The 24,061-nt window shown below is 44.4% G+C and overlaps 1 protein-coding gene across 1 annotated transcript; it reads left to right on the top strand.

Annotated features, from left to right (window-relative positions):
• Positions 1–533: 533 nt before the first annotated feature.
• Positions 534–11,321, top strand: dyrk3 (dual specificity tyrosine phosphorylation regulated kinase 3). Its single transcript, XM_086198964.1, has 6 exons — positions 534–1,382; positions 3,914–4,023; positions 7,437–7,642; positions 7,748–8,042; positions 8,136–8,552; positions 8,644–11,321. The coding sequence occupies exons 1-6, from the start codon at positions 1,340–1,342 to the stop codon at positions 9,373–9,375; spliced, it is 1,803 nt and encodes a 600-aa protein (XP_086055090.1). The 5' UTR covers positions 534–1,339; the 3' UTR covers positions 9,376–11,321.
• Positions 11,322–24,061: the final 12,740 nt, after the last annotated feature.

Raw genomic sequence — 24,061 nt, forward strand, 5'->3', positions numbered from 1 at the left:
CCATCAGAAAATAGAGAACCAGTGAGGGTTTTTTAGTGGTAAAGATTTAAGACAGCAAGTGTATTTGGTCTGTTGTTAGTGAGCATGTTTGATGTGCACTTGTGTTTTGTTTTGCTTTGGTTGTATTTTGAAGGGGCTTCTCTGTACAGGCGTTGGAAATCAGCAGTAACTGCTGGACAATTTTTCCCTGTATCTGTATTTGTCACATGAAAACTACAGCAAATATTAAAATTTGTCGAATAAATGGAATTCTTACAGCTTCAAAACAGTCAATATGAGAGTAACTAAGAAGAGCTAATCTGCACATACAAATAAAAGCTAATCTTAAAAAGAGTCAAAGCTAATATTTTTTTCTTTTACTAATATATAATATAACTTTTCTACGTTTTTCGGCTATCCAACTATAATGTATTCAATTTGTTTAGTAACTTATCCATCCATGCCAATCCCCACCGTCTGCTAGTTGCTCCGGTTGGACACTGCGGGGCGCTCTTCTGCTTCTCCCGGGGTTGAGCCTAGCCCCGCCCCGGTCCCGCCCTCTGTTTGCCTGCTGCTGACTCCCAGGCTAGCGAAGACGCCCATAGCAACAACACACAGCTGCGTCGAATAAGATACTCTTCCAGGAGAGAGGACGGATTAAACACTGCTGCTTTGTTGCGCTGACTACAGGTGACGGGTTTCTACGAAGGGGATCCCTCGGTCGATGTCTGCCGTTAACATGGGACAAGAGAAGAGCTAGCTAGCCCGCTCTGGCTAGCCATCCCTGAAGACAAGCCAAGCTGTCCCGAAGGAGGGGGGAATCCGGGGGGTTCAACGAGTGGTAGCATCGCTGTTTGCTAACTACAAAATCAGCTAACCGGGAATAATCACGGGAATGGTGCTCTCGATCGACTCACTGTACCGACAGAGAAAGGCGAGGGGCACACGGGTCAGACCACCAAGCTGTAATATTTGGACTATCTTTAACACAGGGAACGGTTCTCGGGCGGACCAGTGTTTGGTGGCTAGCTGGCTGGCTAGCTAGTTGAGGGAAGCGACCCCCACCGCCTGCTCAGGTTTTCCCAAGGCTAATGTTAGCCAGCACACCGAACAGACAAATTTCAGTAAAACAAGGATTACAATCAAGAAGGAAGTTATCAAACCCCAAGGGGAGAATAGGTCGAGTTTAGTGCATTTGAAACCTTAAATCGAAGCTAACTGGAAGCTAAGATCACGGCAAAGTTGCTCGAATGCTAGTGGCTACGTTGGCGATGTGACACTAGTTAGAATCTTTGTTTTTCACTGTTTTTATCCCGGAATTTTTTCTTTCGGATGCTGGCATCACACATTGATTGCAGCCATGATGATAATAAGCAGAAAACCAGAGGGCCCAATAGCAACAGGTAACTATCACACAGTATTGAACAAAATGTCTCTAAATGCTGTTTTGTTTTCACATGTTTGTGTAGCCGAGCTTAAAGCGATACAAGCTGCCTGTCACGTCACGGTGTTTGATTCATCCTCGAGAAACTTCAGGCATTTACAGAAATATCTTGGGCTCAAAATGGCTTTGATTGATTGACGATTTATTTTCTTGGCTCCAGGCTTAAATGTCACGCAGTGTCCTGGTGTGGACAGGGGTTGTAACACAAGTCACAATGCAGGGGTCGTTTCACACCCCTCCTGACTCCATCATGAAAGTTGTGTTTTGGAAACAGGTCAGGAATCACGCTCGTGTGTTTGTGTCTTCCTTGGAAGCGTTTATTGTTCCATCAGACTCTCATATCTTATCTGCCACAGCTGATTTGTTACAGCTGTTTTGGAGTTTGAACCATGTTATTGTTTTATGCTCCCCTCCTCTGTGTTTGGATCCCTCCTTGTTCTAGAGGTTTGCATGTGAGCTGGATCATCACCATTTCATTACCGATCGCTGATGGACCTCCCAAATGTACCTTGCAGTGTACATTTAAGATTTCCTTCCCTGCAAGGATACATTTTTAAGAGTACCAGGAGGAGGAGGAGGAGGAACGCTGAAACTTGTGGCCCCCCCACCACCACCACCGCCACCACCACACACGTTTTACGACACATGAGCTGCAGTATGTGTGTTTGTTTGAACCTTGTTCCTTACCCTTTGCTATGCAGAGGACAGCGTGGAGGGCTGAATGCCAGGTATACATAGTTGGCTGGATGTTTGGTTACATAGAGGTTAGGACCGTGGCTGCTCTCACCCCGTGCAGAAAGTGCTGAGCCCCTGCGCGGTGATTTGGTGCTGGGCTCCTGGGGTCGGTGCTTGTCTAACATTGTGTGTAGAGCCCTAATGCCCCTGTTTGCTGTGCTGTGCAGGTCTAATGCGTCTGTATCCAGGCAGTAGCTCTAATCTGTCCCAGAGCTGCTCTGTTGACTAGGGACATGGGCTGTGACGCACCTGCACATGGTTACAACGCTCTCAGGGTCCAGACAGACAGAACACTGAGCCTGTCACACTCGTGCGTTTGTGATAATGAGCTATTCACACACAACGGCAATAAAATGCCTCGTCCTTACAGCCTCATTTGGGACAAATTGATTCGATGTGCATCCGGGCAGCTTGGTCTTACTAAAGCGTGTGTGTGTGTGTGCTTACCAACTGTCGAGGTGAACAGCTGACTGATGGGGTTCGTCATTTGAGTAACCAGCGTTCTGCATCGCTCCCAAATGCTGCTCTCATTCTGTGTATCACTTAACATGAAGTGTTTGGATCAATACCGCTGAGGCGAGTGTGCAGTGTCCCTGAATGAAGGCGCCAGTCCCAAATAATAGCTCTGTTTCTAAGCACATCTAAGATGAGCCAGGAATAGATGATCTTCTATATTGAAGCCTGGGCCACCTAGCTTCTTAATTTGTTGGCCTAATTCTAAGCCCAGACTAAACACTGATTTGGATTTTGTTAAGATGTGATATTAAAGATCTAGAATCACTTAACTTTACATTCATTACATTACCAGGGGTGCATCGGGTTACGTAATAGTAAGGAGTTGAGCTGACGCGCCACAGATGTGGCCCGCTACTTCTCTACGTCTTACAAAAAGTTACCTGAAGATATCGTTTCCATGATTTGATGGCAAGCAAACACAAACCAGTGTTGTTATTTTGTAGGCTGCGGCTCTGGCTCTTCTGTTATCATGTTAGCTGATTGAGTAAGTGTTGCTAACCAGCACTTCCATCGCTCTGATATCTTGGTGTTTGGGCATCAACAGGTACCCTTGTTGTGCTAACACTGCACTATTGACAGTTTTTGAACAATTTTGGAGGTAATTGTGCAAAGGAATCCTGATGTGAATGCCGCTGTAATGTTTGCAAAGGGGGCCACCTACATGGAAGATAAGGTGGCCACAGTGTAGCTTTTTTGTGGCTAGCGTCAGACCCTGGGAGCAGGTCATGACAAGGCCTGAAAAGACAGATGGGTAGACGGAAAGATGCTGTCGTCACTGAGGCATCTGTTCTCCCCATTAGGCCAATAATACCACTTGCAGTGCTAGCAATCTGGAACCCTAAGCCCCGTCTAAGCTGGTCAGGTTGGAGCCCTGGCCTTGGGTACAATGTGTTGGACACAATAGATCCGATGGCTGAATCTGTTATTAATGACCTTTGCACAGTTAAGGTGGGCAAGCATGATTTGGCACTGTAGAGGACCATCCTCCCCGGGTCTGCTGGGTCTTAACACATCAGTAGCTTTTGTCAAGTCAGATGTCGGACATACAGGATAGATTGACAAACGAATCAATGGGACTTTGACTGGTTTCCACAAATAAGAGATTCTGTCTGCCTGGCCAAGATTAGATTGCATTCTGCGGATGTGTCCTCTGTTCGGGCTTTTATCCTCAGACTGTTTTGTAGATTTGAGGGTTCTGCATCGTCACACTAATGTAGTGGTGTCTCTCTGTCCTCTCAGCACGCCACAGTGATGGTCTGTATGACTCTTACATGAGGACAGACCACATCCTTAAAGACGAAACGGATACAAACAGTCCATCTGGGCTGCCCCCCATGCCCAAGCACACAGTAAGTATTCAAACACACACACACATACATATGTATGTATGTGACACAAAGCAAGCAAAGCCCTATTTCCTGTCTGTCTCCAGACATCCTGTTCCTCAGAGAGACATTCCCCACCCATCTCTGTTCCTGTTCATCTCATTTGCACTCCTTGGGGGGGGGGGGGGGGGGGGGGAGCTTATCTCTTATCTTCAACTTGCATAATGCTGTCAAGTTTTTATACCAGTCAATCACACGAACATGTGACTGCTATTGATTCCGTGCCTCCGGGTACATAGATTTTCTTTCACCACGCTGTTGTAAAGGATAGATTAGTATTAGACAAGTAGCTGTCTGATACATGACTTCTCTCACCTCCTGACCCATTTTTGAGATGAGGTTGCTGTTGTTTAAAGTCAATTTTTTTTTAGCTATGTAAAATATCAGTCAGACACTCTGTCCTGTGTCAGGCACCTCCAGCAAAGCTAGCTGTTTCCCAGTAGCCATCTTCAACAAGCAAAGCTATCTGACCATCAGGAACAATTGCCCCCCCCCCCCCCCCAAGAGGCTGTGACGTTATTCTGAGAGTCCTCAGGAAACCCTGCAGATCCCTGAGAGTTTATGCAGAGCAGCTGAGGACAATCGGGGGGATATGTTTTTGTTTTCTGCAGAGCCTGTAATCCTACATTACCCCAAACAGTGAATTAAGTATGAAAGGTGTGTTTTTGTACTGTAATAATTGGCGAGCCCTCGCCCCAGGAGAAACTTCACTATGCAGTGTTCTGACTTGAATAGTATTGTATGTTGTAGTTGTACTACATAGTATTGCCACAATCATAGCTTTTTGTTTCCCAGTGGAGCTCCAAACATCGCAGTTCACGTTTGTATTAAATATCTGGTGTTGAATATTGAAAGTTTCGTTTTTGTTTGTTTGCTTTATGACATTTGTAGTCGCTGTGTAGTAGCAGGATACGTCAGGTAAATGATGTCCTAGCAGGGGTTTGCATTCATTCTGTCATAGTGAACAGATTTTAGTTTTGGCCCTTGTTGAGCACTTTTCTGCTGTGGTTGTTTCCCTGAATGGCCTTTATGACTGAAACACATGCACACACACACACACACACACACACACACTGATTCTCTACAGCCTTCAACACCAGTCGAGGAGAAAAGGCTGCTTCCATGTAAAATGTAAAGACTTATTGGGCTTGAAAATGTGACCCACAAACAAAATCACCAACATTGTCCCCCCTCTTCTGCGTCATTTAATCTTCCCTCAGTGGGCTCTCGCAGAGGTTCCACCAAGTTTCCTACTCCTGTCCTGTTCATCTGCCTTTGTCCGTTCCATCACGCTCGCTGTAGCACTCGCGGAGGTAAATGTCCTCCTCGGTTGAATGTATCTGACAGCAGCTCGCTCCAGTTGAGTGGGCGGTTGTGTTCAGAAGTGCCTCATGCTCTGGTGAGCTAGTAAAGCCATCAGTCATTCCTGATCTTTTGTATGAAGGAAAGGCAAACTAATTCATTGTAGTGGTGCTTTAGTTCTGGGTCATAATACAACTATAATGAGCGAGAAAGGGGACAGCGCTGCTCTAGGCCACATCAATTTTGTGATTTTTGTAACTCAGCTTGAATGAGTGTGATTTGTCAGTGTGTGTGTGTGTGTGTGTGTGTGTGTGTGAGTGACTGGGTTTTCACGTATGCTGTGTGTCTGGGCTCAAGAGAGAGGAAAAGCATGCTTAGGTGTTTCTAAGAGATTAGCTCTTCTCCATCTGTTGCACCATTTATATTTGCACACCGTGATCTCCCCACCCTCAGCACCACCACAGTTAAAGAGCACTCCTTCCAATTCTGATCACTTTTTACAATGTTTTTTTTTGTTGTTGTTGTTATTTGAAAACATCACACCCCCGACCCGGTCAATCTATAATCCATCACAGTCTGTTCAACATGTAGAAAGGTTTTGATTTTTTTTTTTTTATGTCAGCATTAGAGAGTGTGTGTGTGTGTGTGTGTGTGTGTGTGTGTGTGTGTGTGTGTGAGGGGGTCAATCGATGACTGTGTTTATAGTACAGTTTTCAGACAGCAGTGGTATGAGACTGGCTCAGCTGTCAGGCTGTTGGAACTAGTTCAGACTACCCAGTATAGTTAGATGCAAGGACACCTGGTTTGGCTTTTGTCATGACTGGAATGCAAGATCAAGTCTCTTTTTTTCTTGTTGTTTGTCTTTAGGAGCTTTCAACACACGTATGTCATCACCTGTTTCTTAGATGTATGTTTCCTGGTCGTGTTGTCGTCATCAGCCGGCTTGTTTCTGGCACAGATCTGCTCTGCTAAGCGTACAGGCTGAAGCTGAAATTCTCCACAGATTTCCGGCATTGAAAATTGTCTTTCTCCTCACTCAGATGGTTTAAACGTCTCTTACAAACACAAATTCCTCATGTGAGAGAACACCAGACAGCCAATGTACCTCTCCACTTTGTCAGTATACAGAAAACTCAAGTTCATTTGAGTCTGTCAAAGTGCGTCACATTAACAGAGTTCGTGAGCCGTAATGACTGTCATTTCCCTTTGGCTCCGTAATCTTGTGGTTCTCTCTGGTGGTAAGAGCCAGAGAGTGAGGAGGAGAGCCAGGCGTAAGAGCTTTCTAGCTAGCAAATCCTGTTGCACTGTTGGATACGAACATTGTTTTGGCCTCTTTGGGTGTAAATAAATGTGAAATGTTGTGTAATTCAGTTTTGGATTATTAGTTACAACGTTAAGCTACTATTAGCAGCCCTGGACGTATCCAAGACTCTTGCTGGAATTTACAAATCCAGAAAAGCTTTATTTTTTTTCCCCCCCAGAAAACCTTTTTTGCCAAACATGCCTTTTTTACTCGATACCCACCTGCCGGCAGATAGGCAAGCAGGGAGTGGATTGTTGGATAGCTTTTATGGTGGTTGGCGTCTGGGCTGCTGCTCAGTTCCTTACCAGACTGGATTTGGTTCCAGTTTTGCTGGTTCACTCGTACACAAACAGATCATGTGGCTCTGAATTTAGCTGGTGATGTTAGTTATGATGATAGAACAATCCATCTTGAGCTGTTAGAATTTCTAGAGTTGACATAAATTTGGCCACATTTTCTACTGGATGTCGTGATATGGATACGAGCGACATCTATGTAACATGTAGGCTCCATAGCATATGTTTTTTATATATATATATATATACACACACACACACATACATACATAGCCTCTCAGATCAGGAATTTTCTGAACTACAATTAATTCTTATTGGCAGTCTGTAGAAAACTACAGTCTGAGTATAGAAAAATATGAGGAAAGTCTAGTATTCATGCTCTCTTGTTGGACTGGAGCAACATCAGAGTGTGCGCTAACTGGGTTTTCTAATACTCTTCCCATTTGTCCCCCTCTACCTGCCACCTCCTCTCACAGGTTGTCAGTAACAAGGGTGTAATGAGGGATCAGGTGACTGTGCGAGGTGGCCAGCTGAAAGTCAAGTACCTCTATGAAGACTCCACCAACAATCGGAAGATCAACGCCATAACAACAGCAACCACTCAGAACGGCGGGACCACTGGTCAGACATCCAGCAAGCCTGCCCCAACCTCCAGCTTGTCCAAGGAGCAAAGTGGAGAAAGGTGAGAACTCTGCACAGATGCCAGAAACTTTTGTCACATATTTATCACGTCGCTAAAGGCTTGCACATGGTACGGCATTGCTCATCACCATCTTGTCCGCCGTAGCACTGAATCCAGTAAAGGCTCCACTGAATCCTCTGGCACACATGGAGCTGGGAACAGTGGGAAGCTGTGTGGCCCCCTCACTCCGGACCAGGCTATGAGACTGTACCGGTCTCAGCTGACCACCCTGGAGCAGACGGAGATCCACTCCTACTCAGATGTGTACTTTGTGGGACCCAACGCCAAGAAGAGGCCTGCCGTTGCTGGAGGGAACAACAATTGTGGCTACGACGATGAGCAAGGCGGTTACATCCATGTCCCCCATGACCACCTGGCGTACCGCTATGAGTTTCTGAAGGTGAGTCACATTTACTTGTGCCCAAAGTCGTGGCATTAAAACTGCGGTGAAATTTTTGGTAACCTAATTCTCCCCCTCACTTGGCCTCTTCAGATCATTGGTAAAGGTAGCTTCGGCCAGGTGGCAAAGGTGTACGACCACAAACTGCAGCAGCACCTGGCTCTTAAGATGGTCCGCAACGAGAAGCGTTTCCACCGGCAGGCGCAGGAGGAGATCCGCATCCTGGAGCACTTGCGCAAACAGGATCGCAACGGCACCATGAATGTTGTTCACATGCTAGAGAATTTCACTTTTCGCAACCACATATGCATGACCTTTGAGCTGCTGAGCATGAACCTGTACGAGCTCATCAAGCGCAACAAGTTCCAGGGCTTCAGCTTGCCACTGGTCCGCAAGTTTGCTCACTCCATTCTGCAGTGCCTCGAGGCCCTGAGCAGGCACAGAATCATCCACTGTGACCTCAAGCCTGAGAATATCCTGCTCAAACAGCAGGGGCGCAGCGGCATCAAGGTAGGACGTCCTGCACTCTTATGCCAGTTTGTGAGGTGTTGTATATCTGATGCACTCGTTCACTCACATGCTTCTTCTGTCCCTCCACCAGGTGATTGACTTTGGCTCCAGCTGTTTTGAGCACCAGAGGGTGTACACCTACATCCAGTCTCGTTTCTATCGAGCGCCAGAGGTGATCCTCGGCTCGCGTTATGGCCTTCCTATCGATATGTGGAGTTTTGGCTGCATTCTGGCCGAGTTGCTGACTGGCTACCCTCTGTTCCCCGGAGAGGACGAGGGGGACCAGCTGGCCTGTGTCATGGAGCTGCTGGGCATGCCTCCACAGAAGATTCTGGAACAAGCCAAAAGGGCAAAAAACTTCATCAACTCCAAGGGCCACCCTCGCTACTGTGGAGCCAATACTCTACCCACGGGGGCCACTGTGCTGACAGGGTCACGTTCCCGACGCGGCAAGATGAGAGGCCCTCCAGCTAGCAAAGAGTGGAGCGCTGCTCTCAAGGGCTGCGAGGACCCCACCTTTACTGACTTCATAAAGAAGTGTTTGGACTGGGACCCCTCATCTCGCCTAACCCCTGGTCAGGCCCTCAGACACCCCTGGCTGTATCGTCGGCTGCCTAAACCACTACCTGGAGCAGAGAGGAGCCAAGGGGCCACAGTGAAACGGCTCCCCGAGCACCACAGCACCTCTTTCCCCTCTATCCTGGCCAAAGGGGGGCCGGGCCTGGGCACTACAGCTGCCAACAACAAACTGAGGAGCAACATGATGGGAGATTCAGGGGAGGCCATACCTCTCCGCACGGTCCTACCCAAACTGGTCTCATAGAGAGAGAGAGTCCCTGTAATCTCCTCTCTCGCTCCACTTCCTCTGCACTCCTCAGGAGGAGGCAGAGTCCAGCAGAAGGTGGAGTTTAGGTTTTAAAACTTTTGTTTGGTTGTTCTTTTATTTGTTTTCTACTGAGAGGTGTCGACACCCCAGTTCCTGGTTTTTAATATTAGCTGGAGAGAGAGAGAGAGAGACATTACAAGAGAAACTCTAAAGTTTTTATACAGATAATTTCCTGGAGCGGCTGTGGGATTTCTATAAACAGCCACGGTTTGATTTTAGATACTGCTTTGTTATAAATCCTCCTTGTGTGAGCGAACAGCTAGCTTTGTCAACGAGCTAATGTTTTGAACCGGCGTTTGTTCTCACGTGAGTGTTTTATTTTAGTGAAACACTCAAGCACACCTGCACTGTCACTTGCCTCACACTTCATACTCTTTCTTAACACTCAAGAGGACACCCCCCCCCCCTTCCCGGGGCGGCGTTCGCCCGAGTGAAAAGGGCTACAGAGATTATCAGGTTAGCTAGCTAAGATCTGTTCAGCCGCCATTTCGTAGTAAAAGAATCATGCTCTAGTTCTCGCACACACACACACACACACTGACATTTACACAACAAAAAGGCTTTCACACAAGTAACGAGGGACTGGCATTACATAGTGAACAGTTAAGAAAGCATTCTTTTTTTAATTTAGCAATAAGTCTTGACCTCCTTCCCTCATTTTTCTTCCTTTTCCCGGTGCTTGCATGTCAGCTCAATATGTGACATTGGCATGTGTTCTTTAGCTTCGTGGTGCTACTGTAGGACACATGGAGACAGTATAGCCCCCCCCCCCATGTGAGGGAAAGAGTGAGGGTTGGGGTGGGGGGGGGGGGCAGTAGCTCCACTTCTCACGAAGGTGTCATCACCACACTCCACCAACTGCTTCGTGTGAGACTGCCGCGTCCTGTTCATATCTGTGTATATGAGAGAAAGATATAGGAGGGGTGAATGCCAGGGAAGTCAGAAGTAGCTGCTGTGACTGCTAGCAGTGAGGAAGACCAGCGCAAGGTGAGAAAGATGGTGAGGCAACATGAAGGGCTGTATGTTCAGTATGAGCTAAGATCTTTCTTTTTCTTCTGTTGGGGACGTATAGAAGAATTGACAGTACAGGCCAGTGACAAAGATGGGTGTTTATGGTACCGAAAAAAGAAAAAAGTTTCTCAGGGAGACATACTTGATACATCCCTTAATCTTCTATCCACTCTGCTCCACTTCCAGTCCCGACGGCGGATGAACATGCATGCAGTTCAGTCCGCTGAGAGCAAGAGAGAGTGTGTCCGCAAAGGGGGTCTGCATGTTCCACAATGTGACCTAGATTCTCTCTCACCCCCCCCCCCCCCCTCCACCACCACCACCACCATCCCTACTCTCACTGTGTCATGTAGGGCAGGGAACCTATTAAACTCACATTTATAGTGAATCATGGTGCTGTCCAAACACGCACACATACACACACACACAAAACACAAAAAGTCAGGTGCATGTTGTATGGACCACACGGCTCAAAGAGTTCTTTTTCTCTCTCGTCCCTTTTGTTTTCTAAGTGAAACTGTCAGGGATTTCTACTCTTGTCTCCTTTTTTTATTTTATAGAAGTGGTTTCTATTGGTATTCACGTCAGAATATCAGAGGTTGTCAAATGCTGAAGTGGGAAAAGAGAAAGTTGTGTACTGTCATGTTGTACTCGTGTGTGTTTAGTAGGAGGAGGTTTGGTGTTCCAGCATGAAATCACAATCTGTTATCAGACCGAGTGACTATGAGAAGAGAAACTGTACAGTAACCAAATGAAGTTGTGATAGTTTCTTTTTCTAAAGAAAATAAATGATTATGAACTGAAACGTGCTGCTCTTGGGTCGTTTCTCTTCATTTGAATTTGCATTATAGTAGAACTCCTCGCTGAATTTTGCAGAGATCTGCTGAGATAATGAGACAATAAATTCAGATGATGGTTTCTCGTGTGACCTTGGCCTCTTGTAACCAGCGGTAACCGGTGTTGTTTCTGCCATTTGACACTGGGGCGTGTGTTATGAAACAATGTATGTCTCCAGATGGCCGCTATAAAGTGAATTGGATTTCAGACGGCGATTAGGTTACGGATTCAGCCGCAGCACTGATGAGTCACCAGCCCGTGACACAGACACTGCCTCGTCATCATGAGCTTCAATGAAAGTCATGAAAACCTACCGACTAAACCCCACAAAGAGTGTCAATGTGCGACGCAGTCATTCTGATCACATGATGTGTCGAGACACTCCGTAGAAAGACACCAGTAACAATCATCCGGGGATGTCACACTATGGTATATTAGCTAATAACACGTCTAATCCGTCTCTGATGGCTGGGATTATGTTGCCTGAGTTGTCATACCAGTGTAGACGACAATAGCGTTAATCAGCAAGCAATAATACCTGGTACAGTAGTTCATTTATAGCTGCAGCACTGACGTGTGGAACGAGCCTGTTGGATTTGTAGTTATGTCACCGCCAGACACCGAGGTGAACTTCCTGCACCGGCCTGTTTGATCTTTTTCCTTTAACACTAGTTTCGTCTGCACCTCACTAATATAAGATGGATGTCATGTTTGGTTTCATAAATCTGTCTGTTGGGATTATGCAAGAACATAAATCAAAGGGCAGAAGATTATTTGGCTTTATTAAAGTTGCAAAAGAAGACTTTTAGGAATTCTCAGAGGCAAGAGTGGGAGGTGTTGAACTGATGTCGAAAATGTCTTTTGAACTTGCAGCCACAGTCTTCTCTCTTCACACGTCGTTTAGCCAGAACGTGGATAAATATGTCTTCTAACAGAGGTCTTTACCAGCCAAAAGACCCGGTTTGCTTCGAGTGACAGGGTGGATTTCCAACTGTCCCATAGACTCCTGCTGAGAGGAGGGAAACTAAAAAAAAAAAGGATATTTTTAACTCACTATTTCCATACCGCAAACCATGAATGTCAGTGTGCAACACAGTAACTGCCTTTAATTAATGAGTTCAGGAGGTATTTCTCAGCTCAGTTCTTCATTAGAAACTTAGCAGTTAGCGTCACCGTGGCAACCTCGAAGTGCAGTCGGAGCAGAATCAGATCAGCTACTTGGACTGCTCCTCGACTGCTATTCCTGGACTTCTATTTGAACTCGTGTTAGTGATTCAGTGTTTAGCACCACTGCTTCACAGCCAAAAAAAAAACAGGGGGTGAAGTCCCAGATTTTGCATGTTATCCTCGTCTGTGCGGAGTCCTTCCAGGTGTCCATGTCCCCACCATCAAAAGGCGCATATGATGACCAAGGCACTATGGCTGTTTCATCGTGTATGAATTTTAGGAATGAGTTGGACTCAGGGCTGCACGGTGGTGCAGTGGTCAGCACTGTGGCCTCACAGCAAGAAGGTTCCGGGTTCGAGTCCCGGCTCGGGCACGGGATCTTTCTGTGTGGAGTCTGCATGTTCTCCCCGTGTCTGTGTGGGTTCTCTCTGGTACTCCGGCTTCCTCCCACAGTCCAAAGACATGCAATTGGGGACGAGGCTGATTGATACTCTAAATTGACTGTAGGTATGAATGTGACTGTGAATGGTTGTCTGTCTCTATGTGTTGGCCCTGTGATGGACTGGCGACCTGTCCAGGGTGAACCCCGCCTCTCGCCCGTTGACGCTGGGATAGGCCCCAGCCCCCCCGCGACCCTTAATGTGTAGGAATAAGCGGAAGATGATGATGGATGGAGTTGGACTCAGTAAGTTCATTACAAATAAATTCTTAATGTAGTGACTCTTAAGTCTGGATATTTTCATCAGTTTCCGAGGAAACATCAAAATGGACTGTGTTTGACGTCTGTACTTTCGAAGCGCTCTTCTGTTTTCCTCCTGTCCTCCATAACAGTCTGTCCCATGTCTAATCTGTACGGGTAACAGAACAGATGCGCAGCTGTGGGAACATCACCAGAAATGCTCTGAAGAAAAGAACGCAACTAGAAGATGACTCCGTGGTGATAATGACGGTAGCCAGTGCATAACAGGGATGATTCATCAGCGTTTACAACAAGCAAGCTAGTGCCCAGAGGGAGGAAAAAGTCAGGTAGGTAAGAGGAGGAGAAACCTGTCCAACAACATTACCAAGAGCAGAGGACCGGGGAGGCGGGGCCTGCTGCTGAGTGGTGACAAGGAAATCTGAACCAGGTGTTTGATGCCACCTGGCTTCAAGAGAATCAAAGAAACATCATGGTAATGTCACACATAGGCATCTTCCACCGGTCTGGGCCTGGTTAACATTTGCAGTAAATTGCAAGTCAGTTGTCCTTATTAACACGTTCCTATAAATGAGACCATACTGAATAACAAGCGAACATGAGTTCTCTCTGTGTGCATACTGGAATCTGCTCTGTAACACATTAGATCTGTGGGCTGATGTCACCTGGTTCTCTCTTTATAAACTACCTCCTCCTCGTCCTTTTGTTCCATTTCTTTGGTTCCTCTCAAAATCGAATTAGCAACATGAGGGCTATTATTTTCTTTTGACATCTAAATTGATTCTGTCTCTCTGTCTCTACTTATTCATGTAAAAGCAGATTAGATCAATCCCATTACCAACCCAGTCACCTTCTGACCATATGTCCTAAAGCTCCTCTGCCTCTTTGGCACACTGACCGAAGCTCTGAGCATGATGGCGCGTGCGTGCACGCACACACACACACACACACACACACATACACACACACATACACACACACACACATACACACACACACACACACACACACACATACATACACACACAGCTGATTCGACCTGCATCAAAGTGGTTTTAATAGGTGCATTGTAAACTTCCTGTCCACAGCTCAAAGTTTTGCTGTTATCTTGATGATGTCTGCATCTGCTACAGGGGGGAAACACCAGCATAAAGACAGCAGCAATTAGGTAACAACATGATGAACAGCTGATCGGGTAAAAATGGATTTCAAATTTTCCAAAACATAAACCGTCAGTCGACACTTTGCCTCCTGTGGTCTCTTCATCATGACAACCCAGCTATTAATAATGGATGTAGAGAAGTAGAAGCAAGAGGTAACTTACTTTTGATGACGGCAACATGAAATACGAACATAGTATAATTGTAGGATGATCGTAATATTTCTTCTCAAAGTGCCAAAAATAGGTCCTCATGAACGCATGAAATCAGAATATATGGCCTCAAAGGATTTCATCAAAATATGATCACGTATTTAGAAACAGAATTATTGTATCACACATAAATTTTCTTGATAAAAATCATCCAAGATGATTAAACCATTTCATATGAACCCAAAGAATTTGAAATTCGTTCAGACAAATACTGCGATAGTTATATCCTGACCTAGAAAAACTAATTAATGGAGGATCTACAATTTGATCCAGATTGCCTCCAATAACTTGTTCCTGGTCATATCATCCATCTTTTCATGACATTTTCTCAAAAATCTTCCAATTTGTTTGTGGGACATTCTGCGGAAACACACACACGCACACACACACTGTCAATCACATTACAAAAGATGTTTCAAAACTGTGTATGTTGTAAAAGTCTTTGCAGGGAAAAAAAGCAGCTGACGTAATGCAGGAAAGTCATATATGGCATCATGGAGGCTGGAAACTGGCGATGGGACCTTCTCCTGTACAGAGTCTCTATATAGAAGCTTCACAACAGGTGCTTGAAACTGGCTCCTCAGCACGCAGTCAAACACTGATCAAGAGCTCCCAGCATCTGTGAGGTCAGACTTGGGTACAGTTGACCTTCAGGAAACCTCCCCTGGAGAAAGACAGCAGTGAATTGAACAATGTGACATAAATCTGTTCCATTCCCTCTTGGAATGTGAGAAGACATTACGTCACAGGGCCTTAAACTCAGACTAGATCTAGATCTAGTCTGATCTAAAGTTTAGCTTGAAGTTACATTTCAAGGACATGGTAGCCCTGGGGGCTAGGTGCTAGGTGCTAGGTGCTAGGTGCTGTATATGGGATAATCTGTCATCCATGGGGGATTCTCCGATTATTTCTATGTCAACCGGACTGTAGTAACTGATTCAGATCTGTCTGTCATTCTATCTGTCTCCTTTTTGTTCATGCTTTGGAATGTCTTGAGGGTTGTTTTTTTTATTTTATTTTTTTTTAATTTACCCAAATATCCACCGGGACTCGGGATGAACTAACAAGATATTGGTGGTCAAAGGTCAAGGTCACTGTGACTTCACATGAACGTGAAATTTGTCCCATTTTATCACTGGGATATCTCTGGAATGCCTTGAGGAATTTTCTTCACATTTGGTACAAAGGATGAGGTGAAAAGAGTTTGGTGGTCAAAGGTCAAAAGGTCAGAGTAACAGGTTTACACTCCAGTGGCGTACAACTGTAATACAGTATTTTGAAAATAATCCTTTCTGCCTCCTCCATATGTAAGTCAGGGTATTTATACTGTGTACTGGTATTTTTCCTTCTTTTTTTTTTTTTTTTTTTTGCTATCTTGCAGGCTTCTTTAAAATGTAACCAAAAACTTTGAGAACATAAATGTTCATCATTACTGTGACTGTTTTTAAGTGTCACTTTACTTCATGTTGCAAAGAGCCTCTCTGGGATAGCAGAACTGCTTGACCCGTGATCATCTGGTGTGTTGGCTGTTTTGAATGATTGTTCCAAGAGTTCTGTTTGTTCACGTTCGTATGTTTTAAAATAATGCTCATGTGATTTGTTTGATGTCATGGCGAGGACTGTCGTGATTGTCATACCGTGTTGTCTGGACAGAGGCTTCGATCAGTCACTCACCACTCCGCACCGGACCAACGCAGGCTCCTCTGTACTTCTCTCCTCCATTCACACAAGCCTTTTTTGCGCCGACGTTGGAACGGACAGTGCAGTTGCACTCACTACAAACACACACAATCCTGGGTCACAGAGTGCAGACACACTCCAGAGCTATGTGTGTTTTCTGGCTTCGGACCATTGGGACAGCTGAGGTATGAACCAGGCAATGGAAGCAGAAGGCGAATGCCACATTTGCCCCCCACCCCAACCCATCATTGCACCAGCACACAAATACACACACAAACAAAGGGACACTTGCCCCCACATGCACCAGTGCAGACTGCAGCCTCATGCACACAATGACACACTCACAGCTGAGCTCTCACCGGTCACAAGTGTAAATGCACAAGTCCATACAAGCTGAACAGATGCAGATCGTTGGGAGAGGTGGGGTTCCTGCCCTCCCAACCCACCAAACTACATTCCACATAGGATGTAGGTTACAAATGGTGTGCACATATGCACATGTTTATGGGGACCTTTAATTCATTCTCTTTGCTCTCTACAGTTACTGTATCTGCTGCCTACATATGCAGCCGCCATATTTAGGATTTCAGTTTCCATGCCTTGTTTACATGACCTGGCTGGGTCACAGTTGAGTCTAGAATAGTGGATGACTCATCCCCTGTCCACTTGTCTGTCTGTTTCCTTAGATGTGCGTTTGTGTGTGCAAGCTATGTGTTTTTACGGTTTTGCCTTTCCAGGCTTCTAATAGCGCCAAGGTAGCAGGTCTGCATAGCAACATTGACAATAAGCTCCGAGGGAATATCAGTGTAAAGATTTTCCGATATCCCGACTCAAAAGCTCCATAGAGATCATTTCACACACTCTGTTCTTCATCAATTGTGTAAAATAAGAAATTGAAATAAGAAATTTTCCAGACAAAACATCATAAGGAGCTGATTTAGGTTTAAAAAAAAAAAAGAAGGTAAAAAAAGATTCAGGCAATTATTTTAAGAAGGTGACGATATTATAATTTCGAAAAAGTCAGGAAATATAAGTTTTCTTCTGCCCGTTCGTGTTTTGTTCATAGAAAGTGAAAATATAATGGGTTAAAGATTATTATGTGCCTTTAACTGTTTAAAAAAATCATCCATGATCAAAATGAAATAAGAAAATGGACGTCTGTTGTTTTATTTTTCCAGTATTTTTATTATAACCATATAGCTGAGTTCTTGTTTATGTGACAGGTGATTTATATCTTTTTTCTCCACCATTGGATCATTATGGTCCAACCCCTATTCTGCAAAGCCAGATAAAGAGAGTGAACACGCTTCCGTTTCCAGACCTGGATGTGCATTTATATTATACATCTCTGCTTCAACCTCTGGTAAAAGGGAGCATATTTTATGTGCATCATCATAATAAGAAGTCATTAAACTGAACAGCTCCAAATTACCCTCCTTGAAGACACATCTGATTATCACACTTCTTTTTTGTGTACTTCTGCCTCTCATACATTTAAAAGTTGGATGTGATGAACTGAGTGACACCCGACAGTCTACCTACCGATGGGATGGGTTGCTATACTGTTATGCTGCTAGTATATATTTCACTAACACAATGGGAGATTATCTTTAATGTGTCTGTAGTCTCCTGTTGTCTATTAAGGGTCCTAATGTCAGGGCACTGTTGTCACAACCTTTCTGTTGCTGGGTAAATGGGATATTTATGGTTGGTTTCAGGTTTCACCTGGAAGACAGAAGAATCTTCAGCAGGGAATTTCTGTAGTTTGGGAGAGACTCATCTGCTGGTGTGAACCTGGACTCTAAACTCTACTGGATTTTTCCCCCTCTTGTCTCAAATCATTACAGCTTTCAGGTTTTTATAGGTTTAGGTCAATATAAAATATCCATCCATCCATTTTCTATACTGCTTATCCGTTAAGGGTCACGGGGTGGGGGCGGGGGGTATGGGTCTGGAGCCTATCCCAGCGGACATTGGTTGAGAGGCGGGGTTCACCCTGGATGGGTCGCCAGGAGGCCATCTGGAGCAATTAGGGGTTCAGTATCTTGCTCAAGGACACTTGGACACGGTCACCGGGGGAAGTGAGGATCGAACCAGCGACCCTTTGGTAACTAGACGGCCATGCTACCTCCAAGCCATGCTGCCTCCGAGCCACGCCGCCCCCGAGCCATGCCGCCCCTGAAAATCAAATATTTTATTTGTAAAGCAAAAACAAAAAGACTGTCTTGAATGTCTTGAACTGACCATGTAAGTTTATGGCGGTACTGTATATGAAGAGTGCAAGCTCATCAGAATGCATAAATTAGGTTGGAATAACATGCTATTTTTTGAAGGCCCCTGTCAGTTAAGGGCCCATAAATTCATCCAAGGCTTCCCCTCCTTTTATGCCCCCCTCCCACTCAAGGCATAAAGACTGTGCTTCTATATTTGCATCAGCTGATGCTCAAGAGTCAACAGCGACTCATCACTTTCTGTCACATGCTCCATCTTATTTGTACTTTTTCTGAAACTGCTTTCCAAGTATGAAATTTAATAAAAGCTGTTATGTCAGCAAACAATTCTGTGTGAGTAACATCTTGTGCTGCTGCTGGTCAACAAGCTAGTTTGCCGTAGACGGGTTGTCTGTGCTTTTGCAGCCAGTACATTCATGCCTGATTACAGTTAATGCAGTTTGCAGACAATACACTGCTTTACTTTGTTGCAACAGACAAGAGCCTCATTGAAATATTCTCTTTGTGTTAAACGCCACATTATATATGGCAACTATTGTTGGACAGGCTACACTAGATATCTACAAACCGCATTTATTTCTATATTTGTGTGCGTGTGTTGGGGGGGGGGGCGCTGCCCCTTTGGCCTCATTCTCTCCGATGTGTCCTCTTTCTCTCCTCCATCTCTCTCTCCTTTGTAGCAGCTGCTTGTTGAATTGTTATCCTAAGAGCTTTTTCCATGGCATGGAACACTGGGAGCCAGTTTCCGTCTGCTTCTGACAGTAAACACACTGACCTACTGAGGGGAGGAAGAGGAAAGCCAAAATGATGATCACATTTTTTCTGTGTCTCGCGCTTTGTCTTTCTGGAGCGAGATCACACGTCCACAAATAAATTGAGGAAATGTTTGAACACAGCCCATCAATAATGCAGGAATTCTGTTCCGTGTTTTACTGTTGGCTGAATCTCTCTGCTACATTAGGTTGTGATTACTGCTGTTGAAACTGGCTACTTAGTAAAGCATCAGAGAACTGCTGAGTGGATTACAGGGAATGATGTTTGGGAAGTGTTAAAATAATAATAGATGCATTTAAAGGGGACATTTTATTTTAGTTTGGTTCCACTATATTTTTAAGCTTCCCACAAATTCCTGGGCAGCAGATTCCAGTCAAGACAGTTTAGACACTTATAAAACTGCAAGAGAGAGAGCAGACCTCTGCCAAAGTCAATTGCCGACTCAAATCCACTGTGTGTCCCAAATATGAATAGAAATCGCCACAAACATTTTTTAATTATTTACATGGATACATGGTCATCATGGATGTCAAAAAACATATATATATATATATATATATATATATATATATATATATATATATATATATATATATATATATATACATTGTTGGATATTTGCTTTGTTGCTGTAGTTTGTGTTTTTTTTTGTTTTTCTTTGATTATGAAATGTATCGAAAGATATAAGAAGGAATTGGAGATGTTGTTGTTGTTGTTGTTGTTATTTGCATAATCTGTATAGCCTAAAGTTAAAAAAAAAAACGTATCAGTACAAATGTGCCTATTTTTTTTCATAAAGTTCTATTTTATATTTCCAAAGAAATTAATGAAAATGTTGATAAAAAGCCCTCCCCTGGCAGAAAATAAATATTTTCCCCATGTTTTCCATGTGGATGCATGTGACCACATGCGGGAAACATGTTACCACATGTTGCAACATGTGTTAACATATGGGAATGTGTGCTGTCACATGTGAAAATCATGTGCTGTAAAGTTAGATAAGAGAATCAAATTCCTGGATCTGCTCCTCGGTCTGGGCTCGTCCGTGTTCCGTGCTCCAACTCCTCCACCAAATTTCATGAAGAATCGTTGCCTGCTTTAAGACAGACAGACAAACAAACCGCAGTGAAAACAGAACCTCCTCAGCAGCGGAGGCAACAAATCACTGTGAGGCCTGCTGGACTGAACAGTGGTAGTCCATCCCCCATGTTCCCTGCATACATTAAGTCTCAAGTTCAAGAGTTCAGGGCTTAACGTTACTGATCCTGTCAGTCGGTGAAATGTACACTGGAAACGTGAGGCAGGCAGTGCATTATAGTCTACATACTGTATAGGTAGTAGATGCTGATGGTCCGTGATGATTCTATTTCTGTCCCTTATATGAAAATGGCCCGAGTTCATGCTTCATAGATAAGCAGGTGTGTGTGCTCTGGAAATCCATGTGGAAAATCAGTATATATACAGTATGTCATGAGTAGGACAGCTAGTGGGCATAATGGGACATGATATTGACTGAGGGGAATATATGTCTAAGGAGTGGGCTCCGGGAATGGAAATCCACACCAGTAGGGCATGCTGGTCTGTGGGTCATACAGCCATACAAGGGCATAGTGGAGGCAGAGGCGCATCATACCAGTCCTGCACATGCACACACATCTATGTGGGTGTGTGCATCTGCGGTGGCGGGGGGAGGAGTGACGGGGTGGTAGTGCCAGCTGGGCAGTTTAAAAATAGTGAGGAGTGGAGGATTGCAACTGCATGGGACTCTAGGAACACATGACCGCCGGTCCAATTGTAATTCATAGCGGATTTCACTCAGCTTTGTGATGACTGATGAGCCTCGGCAGCATGATGATTAAGTTGCCTGGTAGTGTCCCGTCTGAGCTGACAGTCTAATGACAAGAGATTAGACGAGGTGAAATAAGTGTACAGGCTGTCAGGATGTAGCGTCACAGGTATGACAGGTAGGGCTGTGTTACAGGTGTCACAGCGGGCCAGAAAACCGAGGGGGTCTGGGGGTGAAGCCGGATGAGTAGAAATGTCGGGGCAGTGGGGCAGTAGAGTAGGAGGTGAAACGTGATGGGGATCAGACTGGTAGGATTAAAGAGCACCACACTGACCTCTAATGCACAGGACAGAGGGGAAGGGATGAAGAACCAAGAGGAGGATGCATGAACAGCTGCTCATTAGGAGGGAGCACAATAACACCACCTCCTCCCTCCCCCCCTTAAAAAAACACACACGTGCACAAGCATTCATGTGCACACAAAAATAACAGGATACATACATACGTGCATGCATGCTTACAACCCAAACATACACTGTACGTGATTTAAAACGAGGATAATCGCATGCACAAAGTGGCTCTTTCACCTCACTTAATCTCAGTTTGGATTAAGATGGATTATTGGATTACAAGGGCCTCCCTGTGGAGAGAGAGAGAGAGACAGACAAGACCAGAAAGGATCGCTGAAACCAATACCTGGAGAACACTGAGGGCGCTCATCATTCCATTTAAACGTCATCCATAATAAATAAAAATCAACTAGTCCTGTCTAACCCGCCTTCATGGGGATTATAATGTTTTTAGTGACTCTTTTTGTTGATTAATTTCGATGCTCATTTTGAATCTTTTAATCTCTGGCATTGTTTAACTTAGTTGTATAAAGGGATGTTCCCAATATTTTTCAGCCCCATAAATATACTGTAAACTGTTCATGTTTTTTTCTTCGTTTTAACACTTGGGGGGTAAAAAGGACAAAAGACGGGGGCGGCATGGTTCAGAGGTGGAGTGGCCGTCCAGCAACCAAAGGGTCACTGGTTCGATCCTCACTTCCCCTGGTGACCATGTCCAAGTGTCCTTGAGCTAGATACTGAACCCTAAATGCTCCTGATGACCCTGTGACGGACTGGTGCTGGATAGGCTCTAGCCCCCCCCCCCCCCCCCCCCCGACCCTTAACAGATAAGCAGTATAGAAAATGGATGGATGGATGGATGGAAAGGAAAAAAAGGAAAATCATTTTAATGAGATGAGCCATGACAGGCTGGACTAGAGGAGAAAGAGAAGATGCCATTAAATGCGATTGATTTCTCTTCAATAAACATGAGAGGGTGAAATGAATAAAGCATGTTATCCACGCAGGCCCAGATATGAGCGTCACGCTCATCGTGTAACTTTGTAAGACCCATTGGTATTCTAGGCCATCACAGCGGCCTCCTGACTGATGTTGGTTTCTAAACAGACGTATCCAGAGGGAGCGTGCCTTCTCCACCAGGACTGGTTCAGTGGCCCGGAGTGAATCATGAAGACAAACAGCAGTGTGACGTTGCTGTGTCTGTGAGGAAAGCCGTGCCAACTTGCTGATAGAAGTTCAGAGAGTCTCTGTGCAGGAGAACTGGAGCATCCTCCTGCTCTTTGGTCAGCAGAATCAGACCTGTGTGTACAAATGTGAGAAACAAACAAGAGCAAAGTGTGTGAATGAAAAAGACAAGTGTGTGGGATTTTGTGTAATGTGTGCGTGTGTGTTTGTGGTTGTTTGTTGGAAAGATGGAAATGAAATTAGGGCATTCTTTACAGCTGAGTAGGGCAGAAGATGAGCTGGCCACAGAAGTAGGCTAAATAATTGTGCCCTATTATAAAATGCCTTCTTGTTTATGGGTGGGTGAGTGGATGGGGGGGGGGGGGGGGGGGGCAACAGGAATGTTCGTGTGACCAAAACGTGACAACTGCTCACTCATGAGCGAACAAGTTTTTGTTCCACTGACCTCAAAAGAAAAAGAATTGGGTAATAAACTTTTAGTGGCTGTGCTTCAAGTTTCGACGAAGGTTTTAATTTTTCTTTTCACATCCTGATATTCATCTATAGTTTTATTTCTCCTTTTGCTCACAGGAAACATCCTCAGTTTCACAGGACCTGGGTCAGTTTAGAACAGACTACCTTAATCCTTAATCTTTTAATCTGAAAATCATACTTTCACTTCACTCTCAAAGAAATGAACAGAGATCCTTCAAAAATCCATACATACAAGCATACTTAAAAATCTGACGAGTGCTTGGTGTTTTGATTGAAATATACTTAAGAACCTCGTACCTTATACGGAAAGTTTATGTATTATATAGCGATTGTATATACTTTTAATTGATCCTTCACAGATTTTACAAGTAAACAGTAAATATGGTTTACTGGACTCCGCCTCTCGCCTGAAAGCTGCTGGGATAGGCTCCGGCCCCCTCACGACCCTTAACAGGATAAGCGGAAGAAAATGGATGGATGGATGGATGGATGGATGGATGGATGGATGGGTGGATGGATGGATGGATGGATGGATGGATGAATGGATGGAGTTTTGCAGAACAAAATAAATCACAGATGTGGACAAGTTTTTTTTTTTGTTTTTTGTTTTTACTACTCTTACACCTGAAGATATAAAAACAGTATCTACAAGCGTACTTACATTACGCATCAAAGTGTGTTTTCATAATTGAAAAGGTGGATAAGAAGTGTCTAAATAGCAGTAACCTTTGTATTATAACAACTAACATGGAAACTAGTAATTTAGTCAAAGTTTATATCTTTTACACTTTAAGTATTCTTTAAGTATACTTTTGTACGGTTAAAAGTAGTCTAGTGTTGTTGGTTACATCAACTTAACTATAAATTCCCTCGTTAAGTACTTGAATGTAAGATGTTAACGTAGTTGTTGTGCACTCATTTTCTTCTTTTATACTTAAAGTATTCTTAAAAGTATTCTTTAATAAATTTACAGTGGGATAATTTAGACCCAAGAGATGAAGTACTCTTACAAGTGCACTTCTAGTTAATTGAAGCTCAGTCTAAAGAATACTTGGAAAA

Source organism: Aulostomus chinensis, chromosome 3, assembly GCF_037954235.1.
Source record: "Aulostomus chinensis isolate RoL2024-O1b breed Wild chromosome 3, RoL_Achi_v1.0, whole genome shotgun sequence".
Classification (NCBI taxonomy): domain Eukaryota; kingdom Metazoa; phylum Chordata; class Actinopteri; order Syngnathiformes; family Aulostomidae; genus Aulostomus; species Aulostomus chinensis.